The sequence below is a fragment of the Nesoenas mayeri genome (genome assembly GCF_963082525.1).
Source record: "Nesoenas mayeri genome assembly, chromosome: 17".
In the NCBI taxonomy this organism is placed as follows: Eukaryota; Metazoa; Chordata; class Aves; order Columbiformes; family Columbidae; genus Nesoenas; species Nesoenas mayeri.
This window is the reverse complement of record NC_137565.1, coordinates 11,873,535-11,896,434: the sequence shown is the minus strand read 5'-3', so window position 1 is coordinate 11,896,434 and position 22,900 is coordinate 11,873,535. Positions and strand designations below refer to the sequence as shown.

The 22,900-nt window shown below is 39.9% G+C and overlaps 1 protein-coding gene across 1 annotated transcript in view; it reads left to right on the top strand.

Moving 5' to 3' along the window:
• Positions 1 to 22,900, top strand: part of MED13L (mediator complex subunit 13L) — a 188,498-nt gene that overhangs the window by 128,431 nt on the left and 37,167 nt on the right. The window contains exons 5-11 of the mRNA XM_080355133.1: positions 10,129 to 10,274; positions 11,605 to 11,799; positions 12,193 to 12,384; positions 16,162 to 16,324; positions 17,164 to 17,268; positions 20,363 to 21,091; positions 22,308 to 22,530. Coding sequence (XP_080211259.1) covers positions 10,129 to 10,274; positions 11,605 to 11,799; positions 12,193 to 12,384; positions 16,162 to 16,324; positions 17,164 to 17,268; positions 20,363 to 21,091; positions 22,308 to 22,530 — 1,753 coding nt within the window. The remainder of the gene's footprint in view (positions 1 to 10,128; positions 10,275 to 11,604; positions 11,800 to 12,192; positions 12,385 to 16,161; positions 16,325 to 17,163; positions 17,269 to 20,362; positions 21,092 to 22,307; positions 22,531 to 22,900) is intronic.

Sequence of the window (22,900 nt, the reverse complement as noted above, 5' to 3'; positions counted from 1 at the left end):
GAACCTAGTGGAATACAGAGCAGAGATGTGGTGACAGACTTAATTGTGGCTTTGAGTGAATCTGTGCAACAAGGACATAGAAAGGAATTGTCTATTGTGATTACTAAGGGACTGATGGTGATTTGTGGCTTTGCTCCTAGTGCAGTATTAATTTATGAAATTGAAGCTCCTAATGTAAATGTGCTTTGATACTCTTAGCTGTGTGTGTTAAGTGTTCTTTTTGTTTATAAGCCGAACATGATTCAAGCACCAGATTAACATATAACTAGTGCAATTAGGGTGTGATATTGAAAACTATGCTAACTTAATCTGAAAAAAGTCATCCCATTTTCTGTAACCCCCAGAGGAATTGGTGATTCTAATACAGCACACGTGATGAGACCAAGTATTTGATAGCTGTATTATCTGTGATAAAATTGCCAAGGAAAGCTCAAGTTTAAGGAGGCTGAGAGTTTAAACTTTGCAGTACTGAGCTGTTAAGAAAAGGTCAGTTTATGCCTTAGGCTGAAAAAATGGAATAGTTGGTTGGCGAACCTCCATCAGTGCTAGTCAGGCTTGTTCTTCAGTTTTAGGTTATTAATATTCAAAAGGATTTTTGCAGTCCTAATCTCTAGAGCACAACTGCTCATGACAGTTCCGATGTAATTTTATGGCTGTATGGCATTTAATAGCATGTGAAGACAGCACAAAAAGAGGGCTTTTTGAGATACCACACGGACTTTAACATGAAACTTACTCCTGTGCCATGAATATTATGTGTCACTTTAAATATATGCGCTTATCCACCTGCAGTATTAGGTCCTCTATGGAAATCAGTTTTCCAAAGGAGTCCATTTCAAACCCTGTGTCAAAACACAGGGATTCAGACAAAGAGAGGGAGATGTCAGGAGGCTGATAACAGCAGTGATTTTACAAGTTTTATATGCCGTTTTTCCTGATGTTGGTATTTTTAGTATGCTAAAGCAAGGAAGATTGCATTCATTCTGACAATTTTCAAGTTAATTGTAATTCATTTTGTAGTTATTACCAGCTGGTGCTCTTGTTTTTAGAATAACTGGTAATACTGGTATAGATAGGAAAAAATGGAATAGGAGCAAGTTTCTGATTATTTTTTTAAGGGCATATATTTGAAGTAGCTCAGAATTTCCAGTGAAAAATGTGTTTATTTCAACATTAAGCTGAATGCACCTTTAATAGCCTTTGTGTTTCTTGCTTTTATATACTTTTGTATTGTGTTGTAAAGACCTTATCCTGTATCACAACAGTGATATGGTCACAAAAACTTCCGTGTTTCCGAAACAGGGCAAAATCCAGGGTCTTACCACAATGAGTTTATATTCATAATGGATATGACGAACTTTCAGAATCATTTTTTGATACTGACATTTTAAATAATTCAAAATAGTTGTAGTTCTAAGTCAGCACTATTCTGAAGCATAACACAAATGTTAAAAAAAATGCTTTCAATAATCATTAGTGCCTCAAGCTCTCCATTGTGTTCTATAGTGCTGACTACATCACTTACCTGCTGCTAAGGGAAGAATGTTGATTGTGGTTTCACTGCAGAAATTGTATTTCATAGATACATGAGGCCTGTTTTCTTTTGTCAGTTTTATCTGATATTGATCAGATTTAGTAAACCTGGTTATTATTAAAAATCATAGCTTAGCATATAAAATTAAGTCATTTGGATTTCTGTTAGAGGTAAACTATTTCTCTGTTTATCTAATCTTCTTGTCAGCAGACAGTACATTTTCTAACCTAAAGTGCCTTAAATGCTCATTTATTTTAGGTATTAGTAGGAAGATGCATGTTGTGGTCACCTGTTCAGTAGCACTGTTTGGATTCCTGTGGCTTGATGTGCAGGTGGCATCCGAGCAGAATCGTGTTCCATTTGGAGGGCAGGGATCATGTAAAGGTGTTTTGAGTGGATTGTGCTTCCTGTCATAAAGTGTTAACTGAAAAAACTGCATTGTGCTCTGGTTTTAACTGGTTAAGTCTTATACTAGCAGATGTATTGACCAACCCTTTGTTACCATCTGTCATTGCCCCCATATTTCTGCATATATGGTATGAAAGCCCCTTATCCTTGATCCAGGGGCTTTCAGCCTCCCTTCTTACTCCATGTTGCCTTTGGGTAATAGCTGATATGGAGAGCAGGATTTGTCCCTGCATGCAGAGAAAAGAAATATATAGCAGTGGTCATGGCAGCCTGCTGCTTGATTTAATTATTCAGGAATGTTGTGTTAATTTGGATTACTTCGTTAGTAACCATCAGCAGTCTAGGAATTGCTTCAGTTCATCTTAAAAATAATGAGAAACAAATTTCAGATCGGGACACCGTATTTTGACAAGTCACATTATGTACGCATGTGCAGCTAGTAGTAATAAATTTTCATGTTCAATGTGCAACACATTTAATATAGAAATGTAAGTTTTTTATTGTGAACATTTATGGGTGATTTTCATATGTTATTGTCTAGTATTTCATTGAGGATCACAGGAATAAAACACCTAGTTCGGCTGTACGCGGAAGAAAATCTCACAATGCCAGGATGCTAGAGAAGCTACTTATACATTTTAAATAATCCAGTAATAAAAAAAACCCAGTAAATATTAAACACTGCTTTAACATCTTGTAAAAATATACTTATTTCTTTATACGTGTATGTTTCAGGGAAAGGAGGAGATGCTATTACTGTAGAACATCTTCCTCTCTGCAGAAATCATGTGGCAAAAACTCAGTGATCTTCTTTCCTAAAGTGAAAAATTCTCTCCTCCTAAGCTTGAACACTGTCACAGTATAATTTACTTATAATGTGTAAGCCTTGTTATATTGTTCTGTATATATTCCAGTACATCTTTATTAAGGTTATTGAAAGAAAAAACAGATGTGGAAGTATCTTAACAAGACATCAAAACCATCCGGTGCAGAAAATGCAGAGCAGTTTGTACTGTGTTCACATCAAAGGTTATGTATGTTGTATGTGACCTTTCCTCCAGCAAAGACCTGAACTAGGTCTTGTATGGAGAGAGACTACAACATAATTACCCCTCAAAATGTGAGCTGGTGGGATGCGCAGCCATTTCCCCTTGACTTTTGGAAGTGTTCATAGCGCTGTTAGCCCTGTCATGCTGCACATTGATGTATACATTTGAAGTATAAACTCCAGGATCCCTCCAGGCAGACAGGTCATCCTGTGCATACATTTATACAGAGAAAATAATAGGAGGTTGTTAGAGATGGGATCAGGGAGAGAATCTCAATTGTGAGGCATATATAAGCCTTGGCAAGAGGTTTTGTTGGTGACAACTGAGAAAGTGTTGAGATAATAATGCTGTAACACATAAAGTGTTTAGATAATGTTATCTAAATGCTTGCTGCACTGTGAAACTGTTGTCTTAGAACTTTACTCCACCACTGGAAAAACACTAAAGATAATTAATATTTATACCAAGTTTCTATGTGCACATCTCATGCATTTAAAAAAAAAAAATCCAACAACATGCGAGACACCATAGTGAGTTATAAAATACAGTTGCTAAAAGACCTGGGTAATTCTGGGAGCTAATGTTGTTTTCTACTCTCTGTTTTTTTTTTTTTTCTTTGAGTGGGGAGAGAGAGACATAAAAGAAAGAAAAAAAGAGTAATTACCAAAGCAATATGATTTAATCTGCAACTTGGCCTCCTGTGTTCTTGTTCTCTGCCGTACAAAACTTAAGTGACTTTGGATAGAAATGGCTACAGAAGCACAGATTGTTTTTCGTGTGTAACCATATTTCTCCCAGTATCGGTTTCCCTTGTTCATGAGACAGCAGTGTGTGTCCCACGAAGAAAAGGTGTTCCAGGTCCCACAATACGGTCAGTGGTTTCAGCAGGCTCTTCAGCGGAGTTCCCAGCAGCCCTCAAACCAGCTCCTGCTCCAGTGCCAACACACAGCGGGTGTTGGGTACAGCTGGGCACCAGCTCTGCCGTTACAGGTGGTTCATAGATGCAGTTACAGAGCATGAAATAGGCTCGAGGTTGCTGTTTCATGTATTGAATGTGGACCTCATCTAAGGCCATGGCACAGAGAAACTAACTATGAGTTTCATGCCCAGTGCAGAAACATGGCCAGCGTTGTGCTGCCTACTATCTGTTGGAAGGCTGTTGTATCCAGAAAACTCTGGAATTGTCTCATGTCTGGAAATGCTTTCCATTTTGGTTTAGTTGTAGTTTCTGAAAAAAAACATTACTAATTGTGCTGTTTTTCTTGAATGTATATTGGGAACTACTGAAGCTGTACTTCTGTCTTATTTTAGCTTGGGCAACATTCAGAGTCCATCTGGTAGGCAGAGAGTGTGTTATGGGTTACTTGCCACATCAGTTGGGAAATGCCACATAAATGTTTTGCCTCTCAGACTGTATCTACACTACATATTAGACTGGATAGGTCATGATCTCAGGACCTGGCGTTCTGTCGTGCTTCCCAGCTGCGTGTTCCCTGCCTGGCTCTGAGAGTGGCAGCCAGGGCAATGCCCACGAGGGCTTCTGGGGGACAGCAGAGCCAAGGTCCGTTTCCAGTAAATCAGCATGGATAACAGCTCCCATGTTGTTTCCCCTAAGGACCAGAAAATGTGTCCTGGCCATTTTTATTTGCTGCTAAAGTCTCAGTTCCGAGTTGTCTTCTGCTCTCTTGGTATTTGTGAAGCAGCTTTCTCTGTGTCCTGGTTTTGTTAAAAACCAGACCGGTTCTCTTTTAGTGATGTTTCTTTGAGCTCAGTTCTCCTAGGTGGCTGTACTTTTCTGAGGTTTAGCCTGCATATTTTTCCTAGGACACTGTACTCAGTGCTGATAAGAACAACAACGGAATGCTGAAGAAGCTCGTGTTTAGATTTATTACTATGGTAGCTAAGAAAGACTGATAAGTTTTCCCACGTTCCGTTGTGAGAGGGGCGTGTTTGAGGAGGGGTGGATGGAACCGGTGACTAGAACTGACCAACGCAAGTATTCCATCCCATCATCGTCATACCCCTTATATAAGAGGATGATCACAGGGTCACGCTCTCTTCGCCCATGGGCAGCATCCAGAGAGGCCCCTGTCTGTCTATCTGTCTGTGATCCACAGCCCTCAGGCCCTGCATCCCGCACCCAGGTTCCGTTTGCTGTGCAGTCCCGCCCGTGACTGCCGGGGTCTGAGCTGCAGCTGCTGGAGCCACCAGCCCCGCACACCCAGCTCTGCTGCTGAGTGACGCCAGCGCCACATCCAGCGCTGGAGACTGGGTTTGGATATTTTGTATATATACTCTCTATTTATTAGTAGCATTAGTAAAACCCCTTAAAACTCTCCAACTTGAAGTCTAAGTCTCTCTTTCTTTCTCCTTATCCTTCCAATCATCTTTCCGATCTAAAGGAAAGGGGTGACAGGAAGTGAGGGGATAACAGGGAGCGTCTGCCACGGTTTATTGCCGCCTTGCGTTAAACCTTGACGCTCTGCTACCACAGCTGCCTGGCAGATCCCTGGAGTTCCTAAATTGGACCATCTTGTATCCTAGAGAAACGGACTGGAGATCGGGTCACGATGAGAGCGCATCGTGCCTCTCATTTAAAGAGAATGCATTGGCACAGATGGTCTGACTTCTCTAAAATCAAAACTGAAGTCCTTTCTCCTCTCATCCCGTTACATTCAATCTGTGGTTGTTGTGGGAGCTTGTTTAAAGTCAGACTTCACTGAGGATATTTATTCCTGGGTTATTTGAAAAGAGGTAATTTTCATACTGGGTTATTAATTTATTCTCAGCTGTTCAAGGGTGTTATTGACTGTAGGTGTGTCCAGGTGCTGCTGTCTCCTGTCCACACCACCACTGTGACCTGCTAATAACTGTCCTGTTGCTTTAGACACCTTTAAAGGAAATTATTTTATTAGGCTCTCACATGCTCTTATGTTCCAAATCTATGCAGAGCCTTTTCATGCCGCCTTTTTTTATACTGTACATGAAACAAGTGATTAGTCTCATTAGTATGACTGTTTAATTTCCTAAGGCATATGGCTTATTGCTGCGTCTTTTCTGAGTTCAGACTGTTTTGGGGTAGCTCTGAGTTGAGGGCTTTCAGATCCCAACCCTAATTTTGATGGGAATTAGAACAGCAATATGATTTGTTGGTCATAAAGTGTAATTAATTGTACACAGTCAGTGGCTTTATGGACAATTGCTTATAAACTAAAGAAGAGAAACATGAGATTGCCAGCAGCCTGGTGGCAGGGAAAGGCAGCTCGTGTTTATCTGTAGAGAAATATGTATTTAAAAAAGTCTCATCCTTGAAATTATGAATTGCAATAACTTGGTCTTTGAGCACATAAGGCTCTCTTAGTGTACACAGGAGAAATATCCTTGAAAGTATATGTTTAAGTGTTCTGCAGGCTCAACTCCACAATCCTCAGCATTCTTCAGACCTCGGTCTTAATGCAGTTGCAGTTGCGAATAACATATACTTTATATATGTTCTATATAGTGTATTTGGGAAGCTGGCATCCTAACTGAAGCAGCCCTCAGTCACCTGTAAAGGAAAGAAACAGTTCTGAAAATGTACCTGTGAGAAAGAGACAATTCCTGTTTAGAGTGATGGGAGTAGTGTTACAGAGTTATATTCTTTTTTAATGCTTCTGATTCGTATAAAAGAAGATGGAAAGAATAGGTCTTGCTTTAGTTTGTGTCGAAATTTTCTCCTGGCAAACTGCTACAGCTACCACTGTCTCTGGTGATGCTGTTTGTGTGCCTTGGGGGTGGGGGGGAAGCCCCCAACTTTTAATGGATGAGACACTTCAGTCTGATTTAGGTTTCTAATGTGGAACAACTTCTGGGGAATATATGCAGGGTGTATTCCTCAGGTGAGGGCTGGGAACGGCTGGTGTCTTGCTCAGCACCGTCACCCTGCTGTCACGCTGCCACCTGAGCAGACATGCTCCATTCTTCCTTTCCTCTGGGTAGCAACACAGGCTCAAAAACATAATCCTGAACCTAGTTTTGTTCCCTGTGTAATAAATTAATACATGCAAAGTAAATGTGTAATGCAGCTATTCAAAACTGGTAGATTTTTTTTATTATTGTCCTTGTTCTGAACAGGTATAAACTGAGAGCTCATGGTTCTCCCAATAGGCTTTATAGAATAGGGAGAATAGTTTCGAAACCATTTCCCCTCCCTCTCTGGTGGTTTATGGTATTTTGACTGCCAGGGAGATAAGAAAGAGTACAGAAATTAGTAGGTTTAAAAACCTGGAGAGGTAGTAGAGTGGATTTTCAAAGCCTGTCAGATTCATTTTTTTAACTAGGTTGCAATAAATTTCAGTTAAAAAAAAAAAAATCAATCCGAACATAGCGTTGAATGTCTTCAGAAACTCAGTCTGATTTGCGTTTTGTATTTAGCTTTTTGATGGTGCCTTTGTTAGCACAAAGAGTAGTAGATCTGTTAAAAAACTGGATGCTGATAAAACATTGTTGGAAGACTCTAGTGAGGACCCAAACAATTCTAGAGCTTTAGCCTGAAGTATGTAGATCTTGATGTACACTGTAGAGCTATAGCTAAGTGATTATTAAAAGTAAAGCCTCAGTGCTCTGTCTGTTTCCCAAAGCTGACTGGTTTTAGCTTAGTAAGTTTTCTTCTACTTGAATTTTATTCAGAGATCTGTCTCACATCTGTAGCGAGAATGATTTCTGCAGCTTGGTATTTAAGGAATTGTGTGAAATGTGCTAAAGACAGGAATGTTGGGAGACTGGGATGTACATGCCTGAGTGGAATACATCACAGAGTGCACTGACGCTAGTTTCTTGAAATAAAATTCATATTTGCTACTAAAGTAAATCTTCCAGAAGCTTATTAGGCGTATAGGAAGTCCCCAGGCTTTGATCTTTATTATTTTTGGGTCTTGAAAGCTGAGCTTATAGCAATGACTTTGGCACCAGAGGGAGCGCCAGATTTATGGAGCTGTTTCTCGTCTTGTGAAGCGCTGCCGGGCAGCGCGGCGAGCAGGGAGCACAACCAGCGTCCCGCTGGCCAAGCGCTGCAGGCACAGAGCCCTCCGGCCCTGCCCTGAGGGCGCGTTAGCCCTGGGCTACAGAGAAGGAATGCTCAGGGACTGAGACTTATTGGTTCTCTTTCTAGAGCTGAGCGGGATTTACTTTGGATCCAGCGCTAGAAATGTTCCTTCTTTCAGTAACAAAGTATTTATTGCTGGTCAGGAGTAGCAATATTGATTACTGTTATTCTTTTATTGGTCATGCTTGCAGGAGGGTAAAGTGGGCTAATGCTGTATATCTCTTTTCCTGTAATTGGTTGTATACAGTCCAAGGCTATTTAATTTTCTGAACTTAATGATTAATTTTGACATTAGCAGATTCTCAGTTGAGAGAGTTAGTGGCCTGCATTCCCATCCCTGCAAAAACAAATGAATCTTTTGTCTTTCACACTCTGATTTTGTCTATTTCTCATTCTGATGGTGTTTACGGGTAGCGTGAACGTTGCATAAGATTGCACATGATTTGTTCATGCTGGACCACTTTGCAAGAGGCTTGAAAGAGTCCCTGTGTGGCCCCAGAAGGCTGGGGTTTTTTTTCTTCAGTTCAATAGAAGACAAGCAAGACTTACACAGGCAAACATCGTAGGAAGCTTGTGGATTCAGGAGGATTTCTGTTTAATATCCTAAAGACGGGAGTTGAAAGTGCCTACTTTACAAATAGCTTTGCTCTCTGCTTCAGAAAGGCTGACCTGCTGCGTGCTGAACTCTTTGCAGAGATTATCCCCACTTGATCTTAGACAGGATTTCTCATCTTTTCGTTATTTATTGAGACCTTTTTATATTAAGGGCTATCATCCTATGTAAAGAAACTAATAGGTTTTGATTAAATAGTTGAGCTTTGCTTTTATTTTTGTATTGTCTGTATGTGTAGAAATCTATTCTTAATTTTTATTTCATTTTTATTTCTTTATTTTTACATCAGCTGGTTTGCTTTTCTTCTTGTGAAAGGTAGCTGGATAGAAATACCTGGAATTTATGACCCATTTTGTCCCATGTCCCTGTTCCCTCCCTTCCCCTTCCCACCCCTCATGTAAATGAATGATGAATTTCCTTCTGCAACACTGATGACAGTGAAATTTGTTTCCCTAGTGAAAATGGAAATCTAATAAAATCTTTTATTTCATGGAAGTAAATTATTGCTACAGAGTACTTCTAAATACAGCATCAAAGTTGTTTTATACAATGTGTAGAATCATTCAGAGATTTAGTGAGATTAAAACACCTTCCTACCCTAGACCATCAGTGTCTTCGTTTAAAAAGAGCCAAGAGTAGCAGGGCGGCTGGTTGACTCAACACTGATGTGGAATTGCTGTAGTTGCTCGTGTTATTTCGTTTTGGTGGCGGTAGTTAAGAGCCATCTTTAAAATCCTGGTTACGTTACGACTGGCCCTGTGCCGAAGCCAACAACTATAAAACTATGTGCAGGGACTGTACCGGACAGAAAAATTACTGCATCGTTACCACTTGAGCCCTGTAAAATGTTAGTTGATTAAAATTATGATAGAAAGCGTGAAATTGGTTTTGTTTTCTTTCCTTGTGGCTTCATGGTGTGGAATATTTAAGCATGTAGTTAGCTATGATGGGTGGTCACTTATGGGTAAAGCGAGAACATTTTAAATACTGTTTGTTTCAAATTATGTTTAATTGTCAGTGGCAAATCCATTGCTCATCTCATTGTCAACTTTTTGTAATATTCATGTGCTTTTATTTTCTTTAGTGGAGGCTCTCGTGAGTTGTAAGACAAACATCTTTCCTATTCCTTTTCAGCCAGAACCTGTTGCAGAGTGAATTCTGAAGAATTTCTGAAGACCCTTATTTTTACTACTTAAGTCCTGGTTGAAATGAGATTTGTTTGTAATGATCTTATTAATTGAAACAAATAGGAAAACAGAGAGTTGCCACAATTGGCAAATAGATGTTTAGTGACGGGTCATTCTGTTGTGTGTGGTTATCAATCAATGTTCAGTGACCACAAGCGCCAAAGCACAGGAGTCAGGCTACAGAATTGCTAACTCCTATGAGTTCATTAACATGCTAATCAATCTGTTTCTCGTTTGCCTCTCCCCTCCTCCAGCGAACACTTGTCGTGTGCCTTCACATTCTTTCTTCATGGGGAGAGCAATGTGTGCACCAGCGTGGAGATCGCTCAGCACCAGCCCATCTACCTGATCACCGAAGAGCACATCCACATGGCCCAGTCCTCTCCCTCGCCCTTCCAAGGTACGGCAGCACCCTTCGCAATTCGGCGCGCGTCACCTCGCTTCAGTGCGGCAGGGGCTTCGGGGGGAATAGTGGAAGATTAAGTAACTCTTCAAATGGGTTCAGTTTCTATTCGGGAAGCTGTGCACCTAAGGGAGAATGTTGTTAGGACTTCAACACTAAAGCCAGCCAGAAATGGCGTGGGAATTTTCCAGAGCTTTCTATTCATTAGTGTTGTTTTTAAAGCTACATGCACATAGTAAATAAAACAAATAAATTCATAATTTTGGTTTAAAAAGACTTATTATTTATGAAAGTGCACTGATTTGATTTTCTAACACAGCATAGAGGTCAGTGGGTTTAAGTCTGTAATTTCAGTGCTACATAAATACTAAGATGATGTAATTCGGGAGTACTTTTCATTCATAGGTTGTCAACTTTTTTGGAAAATGTATCAGAAAGAATGAAAAACTTAAAATATCTGGGACTCTGTGTTTGCCAGTGTAAGGAATTAGAGTGTTACACAATTAAGTTGATGGCTTATTAAATCCATGATGCAATTGAGGTGCAGTGCTTTATGTGAAAAAAATTAAAGAATAGTTCAATCATTGAATTATACTGGCTTTACTACAGTCTGAAATTATAATTTCAAAGCAAGTAAAGCAAGAAATCTTTATAAATTAAACATGCTGTAAAGAAACACTCAGAGACTTCTAAAATGAGCTTTTATAGAGATGTTAATTTAGAGAAGCTTTATTGAAAAACATTTTGTTTCTAAATATAAAGTTTTAACAGAGGCTCAGATACTTAAATCATAGAAGGTTTTATTTCAGTGAGCTAAACTCTTGACTCTCTCAAATCAAATACGACTAAAAGCAATATTAAGGCTGAATGGAAATACCTGTTGTTGAGCAACTAATTCTCCTTATTTGCCTTTACTGTAGTCTTCATATATTATCATCTCTGTCCTTTTTAATGCCAAAAAGACTCCAATACCACATATTCCTGGTAAAAACCCTATTGTTGAATATCTGTCCTCTTCTACTTCCATGTATGGTCATCCCTTTGCCATAGTGCTGTTTCAGTACACGATTAGTTCATTGTGGAAATTATTAAACTAAACTCAAAAAAGGTCCATTTTTAGCTCAATAAGGACGGCTGCACAGGAAACTAGTGCTGGATAATGTAGTTTTAAATTCCCACCCTTACCTGACTTGGTAGTAGCTTTGCCCTGAAGACAGATCCATAAATCAGCGTGGGGCTGGAGCAGCAACTCTCTGGAGGGGCAGAGAGTGGCGGATACACACTCCAAATACCCACACTGTAGGGCCTGTTGTTCCTTACTTTGCAGTTCTGGTGAGTCCTTATGGTTTAAATGGTACACTCACGGGCCAGTCGTACAAGATGTCAGACCCAGCAACTCGGAAATTGATGGAGGAATGGCAGTATTTTTACCCTATGGTGCTGAAGAAAAAAGAAGGCATGAAAGAGGAAGAAGAGTTGGGATATGACAACGATTTCCCCGTGGCAGTTGAAGTCATTGTTGGTGAGTTTCAGTATTCTGCCTGAAGGATTTTTTTTTCCTCTACATTATTAAAAATAAATAAATAAATAAAATCTAATTAATCAGAAACAGCCATTATAATTTTGCTGTCTTCTCTTGTAACTCTCTTGACACTGGAACATCTGACTAGTTATCTTGCCTCAAGCTTCTGTAGTCCCTGTATCCCACATGCTATTATTCACAGTGTCAAGCTACTTGTTTCAGCTCTGTGCTGGTTGTAGAGCGTTAGATGTATATTAGTATGTGAAATTTCTTAGCTCTTTATGTTCAGATAATAAGTTTTGTCTAATTGACATTGAAAACAAGTTGAAGTAGCTAGGACTGCTGAATATTATCAGGTATATTTAAGACTTTTGTTTTTCCATTTTTTTGTAGGTGGTGTAAGGATGGTATATCCTTCAGCCTTTGTTCTCATCTCCCAGAGTGACATCCCCATGTCCCAGAATGCTGCCAGTACTGGAGGCCATATAAATGTGGGACAGCAGGGGCTTGGAAGCATGAAAGATCCTGCCAGTACCTGTGGGATGCCACTCACTCCACCCACTTCTCCAGAGCAGACTGTTCTGGGTAAGCAACACAGTCAGGAGGCTGGTGTCAGTCTCTTCATTTTGGCATAGCTCATGATAAGTGAGGATATGTCTGTGAGCAGCAGCACATTAAAGACAAGCAACAGACTGAAAGTTAGGAGAGGCCTTTTTCTGTAGGTGGCTGGTAAATGAAAGGCAGTGTTTTAAATGCCCCTGAAAAAGAGACATCTTAAAATGAATTCAGTTAAGCTGCAACTTCTATAGCTCAATTGTCTTTGTGTGGTAGTGCAAATACCTGAGAGACTACATACTCAGTGTTTTAGACAGATTTTGCCAGTGTTGGTGAAGTGTTGGGTATCTTTTGTTGGGATGGAAGGAGGGTATTGATTCCTTGTGGTACGACAATACAGTGAATATACAAGAGTATTTAGCTCTTTTTGTAAAGACCTAGAAATACAACACTTAACTGAGCATTCACATTGCTCTAATAAGCATTTGCAATTGCTAGCTACTCTTTTTGCCCAACACAGTTGGATTTTAATTAAGGGCCATTCAAAAGAAATACATAAGTCTGGAAATGGTAAGAAGGATCTGGGAAGCTCAAATGAGGTCTGACGTAGGTTTGTGCCATATGCAGGTGACAAATGCAGCACTGCGTAATATTTGCAAGTGAGTTATGTGTTTTGTGTGGATAGAGTATGCCCCTTTCAAGTATTTGGATCCATACGAGTTTTAATCTCAGAAGCTCTCCTAATGCTTGGTATGTGGGCTACTAGATCCTTAATATCTGGCTTCATTGAAATGAATATGTGTGTCCTGGTGCTCCCCAGAAGTGAAAATAAATATCTATAACCTGTCATCATATGAAATATAGAGGAGACCTTAGGATTAGTTGCTGTCAGTGTGGTTATGCTGTTCCTGCTCCATGGGGGAATTGCAATGGATGAGCTTTCCAGGTCCCTTCCAACCCCTGACAGTCTGGGATTCTGTGAAGTTGTTGATGAGTGCTTACCAAATTTCACAAAGGAACAAAATGTCAAAGACATGAAGGTCCTACAAGTTTCTGTGAGACTATGTGGCCCGATGGGGATGAAGAATCCTTGTTACACCCTCACCGAGGTCTCAGGAGTTACCAGGCTGGCTTAGGGTTAATTACATAGTTCTGTCACATCAAGAGGATCAGTCATGATGCAAAACCAAAGAAAACGGATCATCGTTGGCCTCATTGCCGTGGAAGCACTTGTCTGGATTCTCTTGTCCATGAACAGTGCCTCTATATTTAGACAATCAAAGTATTTACTATATACTGCTAATATGTGAGTTTTAAATTAACTCTGAATAGTGTTTGTCAAGGCAACTGATAGTTGAAATAATCAGAAAGCTTATTGGTAACTAACGGAAGCAAGACAATCGACTTCTAAATAACAATCTCTATGGAAGTGCTATTGTATTTTTAATTTTTTCAGATCCTTGCTAAACTTGTACAACATCACAAGGGGATTCTATTTTAGAATATTTATAAACTATTAATATATGAAAGTGTTCCTGTTGCCCAATCTGGCAGTCACAGTTTGTGTTTGATCTCTGCTGTTGTTGGAGGGCAAGATGAAATTGTATCAGAGGGGTGCCTCTCCAGTGAACAATGAAAGGATTCCTTTATATTATATCATACATGATTTTAAAAGACCTTGAAAAATTGGAGAAATGGATTGGGAAAACATCATGCAGTTCAAAATCAGTAAATGGGATGCATAAATGGGGTTAGTCCAGAGACACATGAGTAATATGTCAGTTCTGCCCCATATTAGTGGAAACGTGGTCGTAGTACCGTGTCCAGTTTTGAACACTTAAAGATGTGGACAGATTGAATGGAGTCCAGAAAAGTGCAGTGAGAGTGGTTATACATTTTCCAAATAGGACCTACAGGAAAAGATGGAAAGAACTGAGGTTGTTTAGTCTAGAGAAGAGAAATTGAAGGAGAGACAGTATAATAGTTTTCAGGGACATAAAAGGAGAAAAAGAATAATCTCTTCTCTGCAACCAATGTGTAATGAACATAACGGGCTGGTGGGAAGCTACAGAACTCCCATGAGCAGAGAGGTGGGTGGGTTGATGTTTTTTTGGGGGGTGTTTGTTGGATGTTTGTTGTTAAGAACAGATTAGTCAAATATGTTGATCCAGCTGTGAAGCAGGGTATGGACTAGAAGATCTTGTCAGATCTCTTTCAACCATATATTCCATGATTGTGTCTGAAGTGTATAATGAAAGAAAGTGCAGCTGAAACTAGGAAATAGCATTTTTCATGTGTAGAAACAGTTGGGTCCATAGGGATTGTGAAGTGACCTCTGGTGAGTGTCTGGCTGTGTCCTCCGGTATTTACACCATGATATGACATGGGAATTTGTGTGTATTCCAGTATTTTGTCAGTGATTTTCATGGATGAAAATTAATGTCAGGTGTATGAGAACAAAATGTTCTTGCCTACTGCAAAGTTCTGTTTCACGTTATGCCGTGTGTTGCTGTACTGTATACTACAAAAACATTACAGAATTTTGGAAAATAATAATTAATGCGCTTAAATGTAACTTGAAAGCTATGATAGCTCCTTGGGTATCCCCTCACAGCTCTTATCCTTCCTTTCCGTCATCAAGGAGAGTCTAACTGGAGAAAAAAGCATGAAGAATCAAAGACGATACGGTGTTAGGCTGCTTGTGCGCACTTCTAAAAGTTGTATTTTGAAAGTCACCTCACAGAAATCAGCAGGATTACCTTGTTAGATGCAGTGATGTATAGCAATGAATCCTTTCAGTGGTTCATTCTTAAGGCTTCTTTAATTGCGTCAGGCAGCAGGACGAAGTGTTCTGTACGTGGATTTGACCTTGTTAAAATGCGGCATATCCTTCCTTCCTTTTCCATCCAGAGCACAGAGTGGTGTTTCTCACTCACCAGGCCAGATGAACCTAAAGCTCCCTCTACTGTTGGAGTTTGTGCTTGTAAAGATGACAGATTTCAGTTCATCTAAAACAAAAGCATATGTCATAGTAGAAAAAGAAACATCTGCTTATACAATAGCTGTTAAGGTTTCTGCATCACAGATAGAAAGAAATGAAGTATTGAATGTAAATCAGAGTTTGCAGGCTATTAACATGTTGAAGTACAATCTTTGTTTATTATCTCTTTGATAATCATGGTATTACTGAGAACGTCACATATTATGTTAATAGTATATACTCAGGATCAGCTGTAGTAGAATACATCTCAACTGTAAGATTTCACCCCAGCAAGTTTTGATTCTGATATTTCAATTCAAGTATATGATAAAGACATAGCATCACACCATTCATCTCTTCAGTGGTGTTTTATCTTGAGTATAAAGAATGGATGCTTGCTTTGAAATAGTCTACATAAATTATTAGTTTTCTTAACAGATGCTTTTAGAGCCATCCATATTGTCATAAATTTAGTCTATAAAGCAACTCACCAAAGACTAAATTCCAGGATGATTGGGAAGAACCTCTGCACCGTTTCTTAGTGATTCAATACAAGGCTGTGGGGGCTATTGAAACTACCTCCATTTCAGTGACAGAGTATCTTAGGTGAGGGGCATGAGTTGCATGACTATTGCACATGTACCTGGTAAAACCTAGTGTCATTTTTGTTACCCCGAAGGCAAGTTTTGCTTTGAAATATAGTTTAGTCAGTCTGTTGTAATGATGCTTTAAGCTTTTTCTAGTGAATGTGAACATCTTTGTAGCCAGCAGACTTAAAAGAGGGAAAATCTTCTTACTATAACATTAATGCTTAATTTCTATTGCAGGAGAAAGTGGATGCTCTCAGAGCAGTATCAGCCATTCAGCTCTACAGGAGGGGACAGTCAGTGTACACAGTCCAAAGAAATCCCGCAAGATTACTCCAAAAATACACAATCGTATGGTTCACCGTGTCTGGAAGGAATGCATTCTCAACAGGTCACAGTCCAAGTAAGGCAGTAGTCCTCGTGGTTTTGTTTATTAGTAACACAAAATATATAGTTAAAATTGCAATAATTTTGCCTTAGATAATGTTATTCCTCACAGAATTCTTTTGCCACTCATCAAAGCTAATGATACAGAACAGCATTATCAAAGAAAATTTGTTACTGTGTTCAGCTAAAAACTCCTAGCACTTAGCATTGTATTTGCAGTTGTGTATCTTAATTGTGACAGTCTGTGAGGTTACAAATCTCTAATATGTGCTTTCAGCTAGACGCTCTCAGATTTGTTGGTTGCAGTTTCCAGCTCCGGTTGCCGTTACTAGACTGACAGCTGGGTAGCTGAAGAGCAGATAGTATATATTTGATATTCAGAACTCTAAGGGTAATACTTATAAAGCATTACATTGCATGTGTTGGACTAAAATTCTTATTGACAAAGATAGGGTAAAGTCTACTTGTTAGTATCATAGGCCTTTATTATTGGAGATTTAAAGTATATTAATGGCGTGATGTGCCCTGAAATTTTCATTTTTCACTATTTCCATGCAATTTCATTGTTAGATAGAAGAAGGGCAGAAGAATTTCAAGATTCAGTTTGAATTGCTTACCCCTTGCTTCTTGTGCTCAAACTCCAGACGGAGCTCTCTGATGCAGACCTGGTACCATCCTCCTACATAAATCAAACTATAAATTTTAAGGGGTAGTAGAGAGAACTACTGTTAAACACACAATTCTGTTTCAAAGCTGAAGTAGAAGGAAGGAACATATGTGAATTTATGCATATGCATTTTTAAAATTCTGTTTTATAAAAGGTGATAACTACTAAAATAATTTTATCTTCTTCAGGAGGAATCAAATGACAACTGCAAATTTGGAAGAGGAGGTTCCTAACAATACTGTTTCTTGGGATTTTGTGGATCCAGTCCAAAGAGTCAGTTGTTCTTGTTCCAGGTGAGCTTTGAAGAGAATAAGCATTTATCGTGCTAGGAGAGCCCAGTTTAATTCCAACAGATACACTAACAAAAGGGACTTATCACAGAATCCCAGAATGTCAGGAATTGGAAGGGACCTGGAAAGCTCATCCAGTGCAATCCCCCCATGGAGCAGGAACACCCAGATGAGGTTACACGGGAAGGTGTCCAGGCAGGTTGGAATGTCTGCACAGAAGGAGACTCCACAACCCCCCTGGACAGCCTTGGCCAGGCTCTGCCACCCTTACTGAGAAGAAGTTCCTTCTCACATTTTAAGTGGAACCTCCTGTGTTCCAGTTTGAACCCACTACCCCTTGTCCTATCACTGGTTGTCACCCAGAAGAGCCTGGCTCCATCCTCCTGACACTCACCCTTTATATATCTGTAAACATTAACGAGGTCACCCCTCAGTCTCCTCCAAGCTCCAGAGCCCCAGATGCTCCACTCCCTTCAGCATCTTGGAGGCTGCGCTGGATTCTCTCCAGCAGTTCCCTGTCCTGCTGGAGCTGAAGGGCCACAACTGGACACAATATTCTAGATCTAGTCTCACCAGGGCAGATAAGAAAGAAAGAAGGGTAATTGTAGTAGGCAATTCCCTTCTGAGAGGGACAGAGGGCCCAGTCTGCAGAGCTGACCCTCATCATAGGGAAGTGTGCAGTCTACCTGGAGCCCGGATCAGGGACATCACCAGGACGCTCCCCAACCTAGTGCACCCAACAGACTACTGCCCACTGCTGATCTTCCAGATGGGGAGGAAGCTGCATGACTGGAATGTGGTCATGGATGGCTATGTCCTGTTCAGGAGAGACAGGCCAGCCAGGCGTGGTGGTGGAGTTTCTCCTTATGTGAGAGCAACTACAATGTATTGAGTATTGTCCAGGCATGGATGAGGAGCGAGTTGAGAGTCTGTGGGTGAAAGTTAAGGGGCAGGCTGGCAAGGGTGATACTATTGTGGGTGTCTATTATAGGCCACCAGATCAGGGTGAGGAAGTTGATGAGGCCTTCTACAGACTTATGTTTTAGCTGAGAGGAAACTCTGATGTCAGAATTGTCATCATCACTCATATTCAGGTGATTAATAAGGATCTCGTATCATTGTCACTTGCAGTAGTGGACTTGGGCAGAAAAATGATCCCAGGCTGGAGAATGGGGACTGGAATCACTCAAACATTTCTCATTTGTAATGAACCCCTGATTATTTGTTACTTGTATGTATATACTCAAGAATGCAATACAGATACACGTTTTGTAAGGATGCTGAGTGTTTCCTATGGAAAACTGAAGTCCAGCCTTGCCTGGAAAGCATGAGAAACCAATAGCAGGCAATGGAAACCCGAACCTACGGAAAGGTTCAGCTGCATTTGCAATTTCACAGTCTCTTAACACCTCCAGTGACAACTGCATCATGCTGGAGTTAGTAAACACAGCAACTGAGAAATTAAAACATCATCCTTAAAATGCAGGTTGTACCTGATTTCAAACAGCAGTACATTTTTTCTATGTAACTGCATAAACTGGACAGTTACTCTCATATAGATATTGGTTTGGTCATTACTGTGCCCGTTCTGTTTTGTAATAAATGAGAGTATAAATATTAAGACATGATCTTAAATACGGAGTCTTAAAACGTTGTCTGATACTCGGTATCAAATTCAGTCTTCTGTAGACCTGACTTCGTGTATTGAACATCAGGCTGTCCAATGTAATGTTCTGCGGTCCGTTAAAATTCAGTGAATGACAGAAGATTAAATCAATGCAATGTTACAAGAAAATGCTTAAGGCAAATCTTCAGTTACTGGGGCATTGGCTCCACATTCTGGGTACTTGCAGCTAAAGACCATCTGCTGCAGCACAGAATTTACAACATGTCCTGATAACAGCAAAGCCCACAAAGCAAGCCACGGCCATGTCACGCAGCGTGGATGGTTACAGGAGGAAGATGTAGCAAGTACAAGAAGTTGTATTTGTACTATTTGACAGCCACTGTGTACTATAAAACTTCGATGTTTTCATAGCTAAGTCATAAAAGCAAAACTGGTTTTCTTCAATCTCTACTTTACTTGCAGTAATGGAGTTTATCTTTGTAAGAAGCGTATTATGTTTTGTTGCTGTCATAGATATTATGGTTTATAAACAATATAGAGACGGGGTAATTTATTTTGGAAAGGTACTTAGCTTGAAACAGATGTAAATATTAAGCACAACAATTGAATTTGTGCTTAGCTTAAAAAAAAAACAACACACACACAAAAAACAACAAACAAACAACTAAACAAAAAATCCCAAACAACAAAAATGGCCAATAAAAATATGGACAGTTAGACGGGCCTGTTGTAGCATCCCTGGGGACCATCAGCTGTATGATGAAAATAATGTTCGCCACTACCTGAAATACTGAAATTAAGTCCTGTGCTTCCTAGTGTCGAAGATCTTACATACAAATTGAAAAAAGCCGTATTAAAAAATGAAGCCAGTAATAAGTTTGTATGTTATTACGGTTTTTTTAATATTTTATAATATTCATTCTTTCTTCATCCGTTGCTAGTTGGTTTTGTTTTCTGCTAGAGTGGTACTTGCTTTTCGTCACCTGATATGGAGGAGGAAAATGCCGTGGAAGCATCCTGCCATGTATTGCATCTGTGAACATAACTAAACCAGTTCAGAGCTGTATCTTTTGTAACAGATGCTCAAGAGTGTGCTAGAGTAATGGCGTAGCTCCAGTCATTTTATTTGAAAAACTTTCTTCAGGGTAAAGAAAACAACAGTAGCTTACATTTTTTTTGTTACAGTACCTTCCATCTGAGCAGTACTAAGCTCATATAAACATTAAATCTTTCCTTTGAACGCTATTTTCTGGAGACTGTCATTATCCATTTTATAGGTCAGAGAGACTGTAGCTGAGTTGGCTTGAGCGACCTGGCCCAGAATACGTGACCATTCCAGAATCTGTTAAAAGATCAGGAATAGACATAAGATTTCTCAATGCAGTTCTTTGGGTGTTGCTTTTTCCTTCCCCCCATTAGATCAGATAATGCATAAACCATGCAGTGACTTGTTTCTGTCTCTGCTTTCAGGCACAAGGTTTTCAAACAGCGTTGTGCTGCTGGCTCCAGCCGTCCCCCGACAATAAATCAGCCGGGATTCAGCGTGGGAACATCGTCGTCTTCATCATTGCCACCTCCCGCCTCTTCAAAGCACAAAACAACAGAGAGGCAGGAAAAAGGAGATAAACTGCAAAAAAGGCCTCTGATGCCATTTCACCATCGGCCCTCTGTAACTGAAGAGCTGTGCATGGAGCAGGACACGTCAGGACAGAAACTGGGCTTAGCAGGAATGGAGCCCTCTTTAGAAGTCCCGAATTCCAGAAAATACGAGAAGCCTCTATCTATACCTGCTAGAAATCCAAGCAAACAAATGAATATGAATCCTATGGATTCACCCCGTTCCCCTACGTCCCCTCTGCCTCCCACCCTGAGCCCCCAGCCGAGAGGTCAGGAAGGAGAGAACCTGGACCTGCCTTCCGTAGCGGTGACCCCAGCGCTCTACGGCAGCGGGCTGGAGCTGCAGCCCCTGCCCAGCCTGGACGAGAGGACAGTCCTTGTTGGCCAGAGGTTACCTCTGATGGCAGAAGTCAGCGAGACAGCCTTGTACTGCGGGATCACTCACAACAGCGAGTCACGGGATATCTGGAGGGCCTACAGCGTCCCCTTAAGTGACGATCTGGAGTTCAGGCCACCAGCTCTTCCGTGTGAGAGATACGACGCCAAGATGGAAATAACCTCGGACAGCAGCGCACTGAAAAGGTAAGAGTGCAAATGGATCTGAGTGGTGGTTTTATTCAATTATAAGCATGACCAAACTCTGCTTTCAGTTGAAACTGAAGCAAGTAGAAGGCTTCACTGTAACATTGAAGATGATGTGTGCTGGAGATAACGTTAAATATTTCAATAGAAATGTGCTCATTTAGTACACTTTATTTTTTCATACCTGGCTTTCTGTTGGACATTAAGAACTGATAAATCTCTGTAACCTGTATCATGGTAATTTGAGCAAATGTAAGAGGTTTATTAAGCTTTTGTCTTTTGATCATTTTAAAAAAGAAAATCTATGTATAGTTATGTGACCTCCCAGCTCCATAAATGCTTGGTTTTGACTGAAATCCTATTTATGGCACTGTGGAGGCACTTCATTGTGGTTTGTCCAGTTCTCTGGGTTTAAAATTGCGCTGTACCGTGCTTTCTGTAAGGAGCAGCTGATACTATATTATGAAATAATACTGCTCTTTTGTAAGCCCACCGTCAGATCTTTGAAATGGATAGAAGCTTTACCGTTAACTTGACTGTGAAAGCCGTAACAGTCTCTCTGGTCTGTGCACAGAATAATTTCTTATAAATGTTACTTTAAAAGAATTATGGTCATAACATACAGCATCATCTTCCTCAGTGAGGAACATGAACTACCTACATTTTAAGGAATTTTTAGCTCTTTCTTCATTTTTAAAAACATGGATTTTCTTTTATGCAAATATATACATTTATTTATTTATAGCTCTAGCATGAGAATTTGAATTAATTTTATGCCAGCCTAAAAATTACTTTGGCATTCTGACAATGCATAGCAAAAATGTACCAAAGAGAGTAGTTAATGTAAATGTATAAGCTAAAATTATTGAGGAAGAATTTTCGAGTTATTATTTGGGTGATGACAATGGAGTTTGCTAGGCTGAAAAGGTTATGTGTACTTCAAAGTGTTTTTATTTATGTGTGACAAAATTAATTATTTTTTCATTGTACCAAAGTAGAAGTTCTTAATACAGTAAGATGTTTAATACTAAATGTAGGCAAATGCATCCTTTATTTGAGGAAAAAGCATATTTCATAGATCAAGGGGGATGGAGACATGGGCTGTACTTGTGTGGGACAGGTACAGGTCTTAAGAGCTCTTACTTTTCTTTGCTATAAAAGGAGCGTTTGGTTGGTTTCATGATGGTTTTATGTGCTTGTCTATTTTTACTTTCAGGCTCTTAGCACAACCTAATAAACGGTTTAAAATTTTGAGAGAGCAGAAACCGGTGCAGACACTGAACTACCTTGACTCCTTGCCTCTAATCCAAGCAACTGGAGAAGGCTTGGGAGATGCCAGTGATCCTTACACTTTTGAAGATGGTGATATCAAGTACAGCTTCACTGGCAATAAAAAATGCAAACTTGGGGCTGAGAAAGATCCTTTGAAAAAGAACAAGGTAATGTGTCCATCCAGAATCTTTAGCATTAATGTCCGTATTGCTCTACAGCTCTACAGCTCTCAGGAAGACACAGCTCTCAGGAAGCCTGTTCCACAGATCAAAATCAGAGAGACTTAGTATTTCATTCCTGCACCAGCTCACAAGAAGAAAAACCTCATTTCACTGTAGTATTTTTGAGCTGGTATTTGCTCCCATCCCTCTAAACCTGTTTGTATATGAAACACTGCTGGTGCAAGGAGTTCTTCCTGTTTAGATATATTCAGCTTGACCAGCAGCAGGGTCCAGATTTAAGCTAAGAAATACAATATTTTGAGCCTTATATTTACTTGTAGAGATGAAAGAATTTGCTGGGCTTTTCTTTTTTTCT